At 37.1% G+C, this 8,126-nt stretch overlaps 1 protein-coding gene across 1 annotated transcript; it reads right to left on the bottom strand.

Moving 5' to 3' along the window:
• Window positions 1-1,240: 1,240 nt before the first annotated feature.
• Window positions 1,241-5,280, bottom strand: LOC106943482 (A-kinase anchor protein 6-like). Its single transcript, XM_015026791.1, has 2 exons — window positions 4,977-5,280; window positions 1,241-1,584 (listed from the first exon to the last, which is right to left on the bottom strand). The coding sequence occupies exons 1-2, from the start codon at window positions 5,192-5,194 to the stop codon at window positions 1,266-1,268; spliced, it is 537 nt and encodes a 178-aa protein (XP_014882277.1). The 5' UTR covers window positions 5,195-5,280; the 3' UTR covers window positions 1,241-1,265.
• Window positions 5,281-8,126: the final 2,846 nt, after the last annotated feature.

Genomic DNA, 8,126 nt, shown 5'->3' with positions numbered 1-8,126 from the left:
AATTATATAGAGAGATTTAAACAAATGTCTAAGTTCAAACCGAATTGGTTTTTCTGGATCACATCCTGCTTTTCAGAATAGCTAGACTTTAAGTAGAACTGAAGTGTCATTCAACAAGCTTACATATTTTACATGTTTGAGATTCATGCGCTAGTGACAGATTTATAAATAAACAATGATATGTGCCATAAAACATTTCTTTAAAAAAAAAATCACTAAAAGAAAGTCAAAAACAATGACTGAATTTCTATCTCATAAACTGGGATCTATTTAATTTGTATATAAATAAATTTTATAGAATGAGACTCCCAGAATCCAAAGCCGGTTCTGATCAGAGGCTGTGGTGTTTCATCCCATTCCACTCCTCTCTCAACAAATGCAGCATGATTCATCTACCAGGAAGTCTCAGAGCCCTCTCTACTTCCCTCTGCTGACCAGCCTTCTGGAAATGCTGGTTTCATTTTCCAGTAAGACTTGGCATCTGCCCAATCACTCAAGTTTATTTGAACAACATATTTCAGCAACAAAGCAGTTCAAAGTACTTTACATCATAAATAAACAAATATGCAAAATCATAAAAGACACCATACAGTCAACAATTGAAAAAAAAACAGTAACAAACATTACATTTTGATAAGTGCCATCATCAAAATGTAATGCCACACCACAGCACAGCAGCATTAACTTTCATTATCAGCTGAACCATCGATTCTGGACTGACATCATCGTGCCTGCCAAACTGTGTTCGTATAGAATTCCCCATGCAATAATAGGAAAAGACAGAGCTGCAGCAAGAGTTGTCTGAGAAAATAGAAAGATCTCTCCTCCCTTACGTTAACAGATATTCCATTTATTGCATATGAAGAAGATTCTGTCGAAATGAATTAGAGGATAAATGAATAAATGACCAGAGAAACTGGTTTCCCATACTTGTAGCTTTGTCCTCTGAAGTTCTTTAAATTGGATCACATCACCAGAAGCCTAGTGACGAGGAAGAGCATCCAGTATTTTTTTATATTTTAGAATGATATTGTCAATGACTTCTCAGCTGTGAAATATTGTTCAGTCACTTATCTAGAAGAGGGAAGGAGCATTTGTTGATTGGCCCCTGGATTTATGCCACTGGGTGAGTGAAGGTGGACTTACAAACTCTTTGAACAACATCTCAACTATCACTTTTAATTTGAGCTGAGCCCTAGTAGTTGGTGAGATAGTGAGGTGCGAGTCAATAATTCCATGGTCAAACGTTGAGGTAAACCTTTTTATCAGTTGTGGTGGAAGAGTGCATACAGCGTCAGCTGAATGGGGCAACCCACAACAAACAAATATACAGAGAGAATTGAGAGAAAATGGCTGCCCACGGGTGCATGCAAGAGTTGCCATAGTAACAGGAAGAGCACATTTTTGCCTACCTTAAGTTGTACTAGGTGGACATCCACATGTCTGTTGTCACTGTCTTGTCCAACAGAGTGTGTGAGTTGAGCAACTCTGTCACTGGTTGCTCTTAGCCACTTCTCAATCTCTGGCAGATGGAGGACGACCTTCCAGTCGGCTCCAGTGTGGAGAGGAGGAAGTTTCTTTGTCCTTAAAGCAGAACACATGAGAAATAAATACAATAAAGAATGAGAATCTACACCCAGAATGATCATACAAATCTTCTCAGTACTAAATATAAATTTAAGCACTTTGAATTGCCTTGTTGCTGAAAATGTGCTATATAAATACAATTACCTTACCTAAATTTAGCTTTCTTGGCAAATAGTTCTGATAAAGTTATAATGACTTATAAATATCTGAACAATAACATATGTTTGGGTGTTGGAAGTCACAATTCAAAACTCAAATTTGTGAAAAACCAACAATACACCAAAAGCCCTAAATGTGTTTAAAAATAACTCCAAACCCAGGTGCATTTATTTTTCTTTCATTCTGATGGCAGCTGCACAATTTTTAATTTTTTACTTCTTGATAAATATAGTTAAATCTTAAACTTTGGTTAGAATAGACATACTGCAGCATCTCCCCTCCTTTTTGTCAAGTTAGCAAATGTATTTCACTTCATACCTGCACATCTATGGAGGAAAATCTAAAGTTTACCTGTTAGCTTAAATTTAAACAAGGATACAGTATACTTTATAAAGAAAAATATTTTGTTGGAAAGTCCCACTTGTTGCTGGTGTTTAATTTTCTACTTTTCATAAGGTGAATGCTGGATTCCATCCAAGTCAGAAACCTTTCCTCAAAATTCTACACGCCTAAGAAAAATGTCTTTGAGGTCTTTTTGCAAATGTATTGAAAGTATTAAAAATAGAAAGCAAAAAAAAGTCACATATACATAAGAATACACAGTCTTTGCTTAATGCTTTACCTGTAAACCTCAACACTGAGCTGTTTCTACTGATCATCCTTGAGATGCTTCTAAAGTTCACATGAAGTCTACATGTTGTCAATTCAGTTAATTGGACTTGATTTGAAATGGATACACCTGTTTATATCAGGTCCCACAGTTGACAATGCAGGTCAGAGGTCAAACACCAAGCATGAAATCAAAGGAACTGTCTGCAAATCTCAGAGACCAAAATTATAAAAATCTGGAGAAAAAAACAGAAAACTTTGTAAAGCTTTGAGGTGATGGGCTCAGTGGCCTCCATCATTAATGAAAGGAAGAAGTTTGGAACTTCTCTTCCTACAGCTGGCCAGCCATCTGTCATTAACTTTTTTGAGTCTAAGATCCCTGAACTTGATCCAGATCTGAGTTGACACACTGAATAATAAAAGTCCCTTCTAAATCTAGGCATTCTATTTTTTGCAGTGATGAGTTAACAGATAAGCTCATGAGTACAAAAAACCCATCACAAAATGTTGGCTCACAGGAGACACTCCCTCATTAGGTCTTCTGATATAGATTATGGAACATATAAGATTAGCAGCCTAAGGCAAGAAAATATTGATGTGGCTGTTTTACACATTCTGTGAAAAATGACAATTTTTTGCAGATAAGATGTGACATGTACCTGTGAATTTCACGTGTTTTGTTGTTTGTTTCTCTGTTTATGCTTTTTTCTATATGCTCTAAAAACTTTAGAAAAATAAAGTCTAAAAAAGGAGAAGCTCATGATCATGCTTCATTTAGGTAACCACACTTAGCTTTTGTGAAGGATTTATCCGTTCTCTATGCTAAATTCTTGATGTTTGAGGTTGAAGAAGAGTCAGTGAGTTGAATTCATAAATTCCATTTCTTAATACCAAAATACAGCCAGTCCATTTAGGAGAGCTCAAAGGACAATCAATCATGAAACAATTTGTGATGGAAAGCTCTCTGAGTTGTGCACAATTCATAAATAAACCTCATTGAGTGTTTTCACCTGAACAGTGCTTGTTAAAATGTATAGAAAGCAAAAAAAAGTCACATATACAAAAGAATACACAGCAGCACAACTATTTGGTGCTGCGACCCAGATCCCTCGACTGGACATCCGAGGACATTGACAAACAACGTTTTGGTACCGACTGGACTAGTCTTCCACCTCAAACCTCGTTTAGGATTTAAGAGAGAAGAGGGCTGTTGGCCAGCTCCACGACTCCAGCACTGGGATCAACGAACTCAAGAAACGCTGTTATCAGGTGGGATACTCACTCAGGCTAATAAATTAACTTTGTAAATTCAACATCTAAAATAGTAAGGATCCAATAAATCGTTCACCTTGAGGAATAGAGATTGACAGTGTATTAAGCAGGAACTAAAGTCCCAGGAGAAAATAATAAAAAAAAATTATTTTTTTTCCCCACACTACCATTTAAAGAATTGTCCTGGAATAGCTTTACTTGTTAAAGTGGCTGCATTTCCTTTTAATGTGAAATAGCAGGAGGTCTGGCAATAACTTCCCTAGAGACAGTAATTGTCTCTTAATCTGGCTTAACTGAATGTGACTGAACAATCTCATTCAGTATCACCTTTTACAGTGCTAGAAGGAGGAGCTCCACCTGTAGAGCTCCTTCAAGTTCCTGATGATGTCTGAGAACAAATCTTTCTCTTAGTTTTTTGGAGTTTGGTTCGTAGATTCAGACAGCCAGTCTGATGCAAATATCAGTCAGCAAGGAGCTCCTATAGTTTGACTTTTTTTCATCTGTGAAAATGCACCTTCTCACACAGGTAAGTGGAGCCAAACTAAGTATTCAGTTTTAGTGCATATATAATGAAAAGAGGGAACTTCTCTCTACCATTGAGACAGTAATTGTCTCTTAATCTGGCTTTCGGTTTAATGTAATTTTGCAAATCATTTATCTCCTTGTCTTCAATAGTTTGTAATGCAAATGCATAATGAAGTTCTGCTGCTATGTGCTCTATTTCAATGTGTTGAAAGGGGTTTGAGAAAAATGTAGCAATGTACTCAATTAGATTTAAGTCATCAAAACATGAATTCAACTCTGCTGTCACTTCGTCCAGATGTGTGCAGAAATCCTCCGGGTCCTCTTCATCCTCTCTTTGATTGTTGAGATCATTTTTTCAGGTTCAGAAAATGTTTTAGCTTCCCAGTGTTCAGATGCGTCTTCTAAACACAAAGTTTGTTTTGTATGTATTAACTGCACTTATGTTGGACCGATGTTTTTTGTTGTTTTTTTTATCTGGAGTTCAGTGTTGAGGACAGTTAGCTTAGCAACTTTAGCAGTTAAAAGCAGCAGATCAAGCAGCCATGCATCGTCAGAAAATTCTTTGTGCTCTTCATTTCCAGACTTTATCCCTGGAATAGAATCAGCACATCTCTGCAGCACTTTGCAACAACTCATCAGCATGAGGTTTTTATGATCAAGTCAAGTCACCTAACGTTTTGATCCTCCATAAAAAAATAGAAGTCTAGTGATCACTGCAAAAACAACCATCACAAAACATGTTGCACCCTCATTGTCCAGGAGAGGGGAAAGGACCTACACTGCAAGTTTAAGCAGATATCACATCATTGTGGGGGATTTCATACCTCTGGGAGAACAATGGATCAGTAGTAGACTCTTCACTGGTGAGGCTGGACTGGTTGCTCTCAGGGCCAAAGGAAGAGGCTCCATTCAGAGACTGATGAGCCACATCTGGACACACAGGGGCATTGGCAGGGTGCAGGGAGGGCTCGACGTCTCTGATGAACATGAGCTTTGAGGATGGAGGCTCAGGACTCACAGGTGAGAGAGTTGCAATGCTCATGATGGTAGAGAAAGTAGGATTCAAAATGTTATTGGACTGGCTTCAGGGACAGGAACTGCAGAGAAACAAGAGACAAAGTCTAGAAGTAAATGAAAATGAAGACAAGTAAAGAGCAAAGACTGAACAGAAAATAAAATATGAATGAGCAACAAAACACAGGCCAAAACCAAGACAGAAGCTAATTTGAACTGTTATGCCGATGATACTCAGCTGTATTCATCCATAAATCCTATCAGAAAGACCTGACTACATAAAAACCTGGATGTCTTGATTTTTTTTCTGCATTTAGATTCAGGCACAACAGAAGTTGTCATCTTTGGAGGAAAATGTCCGAAAATCAACCTGCTTAGTAAACCACTTGATCTGATAATGGCATTAAATTAGCCTTCAGTAATAAAGAAACTCGGTTTTATTTTTTATCTCTATCTATGCCAAAAATAAAGTCTGTCTATGCCTCATTTTCTGTCCTACACTTTTCACCGCAGCTTTGTTTTTGTTGCAAACATAAGCTGGCACTGCATGGCACTGCTCACACACCCCCACTGTCTGTCTGCTCATGACTGAATAATTTATCACATGGTGGAGGGGAAGCAGACTCCAAGAATTGATTCCATCATGCCTCTGTATTTTGCATAAAAAGCAGAGGAGAAGAAGGAAACAGAACACCTGACTCAGTCACATGCTGGAGCATCCAGGCACCACTAGACGGCGTGAAGTGTGCGTCTGGAAAAAACTAGAGCAGCAAACTACAATGTGAGGTTGGACAAGTGTGAGCAACATAAATAAATAAAGTATGGTTCTTCAAGTATTTTCACTCAGTCCATAACTTGCTTGCCATCACAATTTGCTACATTTCACAGCAGATAAGGAATGCCATAAAATGACAGGAAGAGTGGTTCACATTTTTGCTCAATATGCAGATCACTTTAGTAAAATAAATGATCATTTGTACATTAGCATTGACTTTACATATTTACAGCAACTAAAAATGAGCTTGAGAGATGCAATGAATCATTAACAGGTCTTTGAACTATTTGTGACACAGCAGACACTCTAGGGATCAGGAAGCGACTAAGATCCATCCTTGTGTGAAAGAAAAGACATTCAAGCTTTTATGAACAGCCTTCACTACACCACTTTGATCAAATGTGCCTTCAGATTATGCACTCACATTTGGAACAGTACATAATAATGGATACATAATCTATTATTATTACAGATACATAATCTGTCGTGCATCTAACATAATAACAAATGTGATCAATTAAAAGTGAGAAGTTTAACTTTACACTGTGTGTACAATTATTATGCAAGTTGTAATTTTGACAATTTATTTGAAATTTTACCATTGAACAACTACAGCGTTCACAGTCAATCCAAAATGTTAATGACAACTCAAACCTGACGTTAATCTTTCTTTTAAGAAAGTAAAAGTAAGATTTTGACTTTTTTAGGACAATATCTATGTGTGCGTTATTATTGGGCAAGTATTAGTGTGCAGAATTAATATTCAACTGAATTAAAACTGAAAATCAGGCTTTAATATTTAGTTGAACTCTCATTTATACAAAGTACTTCAGTAAACAAAATAAAAACACAAGACACTTAAAGCAAAACCAGACTTATGAAGATAAATTTCCATGTGGCTTCTTTTAAAGTCACTGTGCTCACCCAACCTCAGAGAGTTCCATAGTCTTGGAGCCGCAGAAGCTTGCAGGTGTAAGGATGCAATAGTCCACTGATGTAAACTAATGTCTGCTCATGCAGAGCTCTTAAAGTCAAAAGGAGGCTGTTGGAGTGCTTTGGAAATTAGACCAGGAGCCAACTTTTACATATTCATTAAATTTCAGCTGTACAAAACAAACTCTCGATAAAAATGAATAATTTTATAGAGAGATGGCTTACTGACCTGTTTATGTTCCACAGACAGGCAGGGAGAGCATTCTGTGTGGAAAATCCATTACTGACCAGATGGAATGAGATCGACCAGCACACACCACCTCTGACAACTCTGGCAAGCAGATCTGGGTGCTGATTCCAAGCCAAGCTGTTCATGTACACTATAGTCTTTGTCATGTTTATTTAATACTTAATACTTATGTTTAGATAATTAAGGCATAGACTGAGCATTGAAGAAATGTGTTTTTTCTAACCCAGAATTTTTGCATTGGTCTATTTTATTTCTATTGTAAAACCGTTGATTGTGATTTTTAAAACTGTTGCATTTCTGTTATAGTTTTGTCTCAAGATAAAACTTTAAGGATGAAAACATGATTAATAAAATAATCTGAATTTGGAGATAAACATCAACAGTGAAAAACAGAATGACTTAGAAATCCACTGGATTTTATACATGAATAAATTACATTTGTAAAATGTATGGTACATTGGACTACATGTTGTATTCAGTAAATACCTTGCCTATTCAGTATCTACATGCTCCCATTACCTGAGGTTAAAACAAGTAATAAGATTACCTACCATAACTACACAGATGATACATTATACATTATGATGCCCCCATTGACTGTGAACTCATCAACGCTCTGAACAGATGCTTAGAACAAATCAATGTGCGGATGTGTCATAACTTTCTCCAGCTGAACAGAAACAAAACTGACCTAAAGAGGAATGATCTATAGTCAGCACACAGCTTCAGTTCTTGCAACTACTGTGTGCATAATTATTAGGTAAGTTTGAGTTTTGACCATATCATCATTTTTATCCATATTTTCCAACTCCAAGCTGTACAAACTTGAATGTTTGTTGAGTATAAATATATCAGCTAATGTATTAATGAGGGAAGGAGGGGCCTACGGAGATCAACACTCTGTATTAAGGTGTCCATAATTATTAGGCATGCGACAGACTGGCGACCTGTCCAGGGTGACCCCGCCTCTCGCCCGCAACGTTCGCTGAAGATAGGCACCAG

This window comes from Poecilia latipinna, unplaced genomic scaffold, assembly GCF_001443285.1.
Source record: "Poecilia latipinna isolate Pla-1442-1.1 unplaced genomic scaffold, P_latipinna-1.0 Scaffold5357, whole genome shotgun sequence".
NCBI lineage: Eukaryota > Metazoa > Chordata > Actinopteri > Cyprinodontiformes > Poeciliidae > Poecilia > Poecilia latipinna.
This window is presented reverse-complemented; position numbering and strand designations above follow the sequence as displayed.

Coding starts and splice junctions, on each gene's coding strand:
- LOC106943482 (XM_015026791.1), bottom strand. CDS start 5,194: ATGAGCATTGCAACTCTCTCACCTGTGAGTCCTGAGCCTCCATCCTCA. Junction 1,585..4,976: donor GATCCATTGTTCTCCCAGAG/GTATGAAATCCC, acceptor TTCTGCTTTAAG/GACAAAGAAACTTCCTCCTC.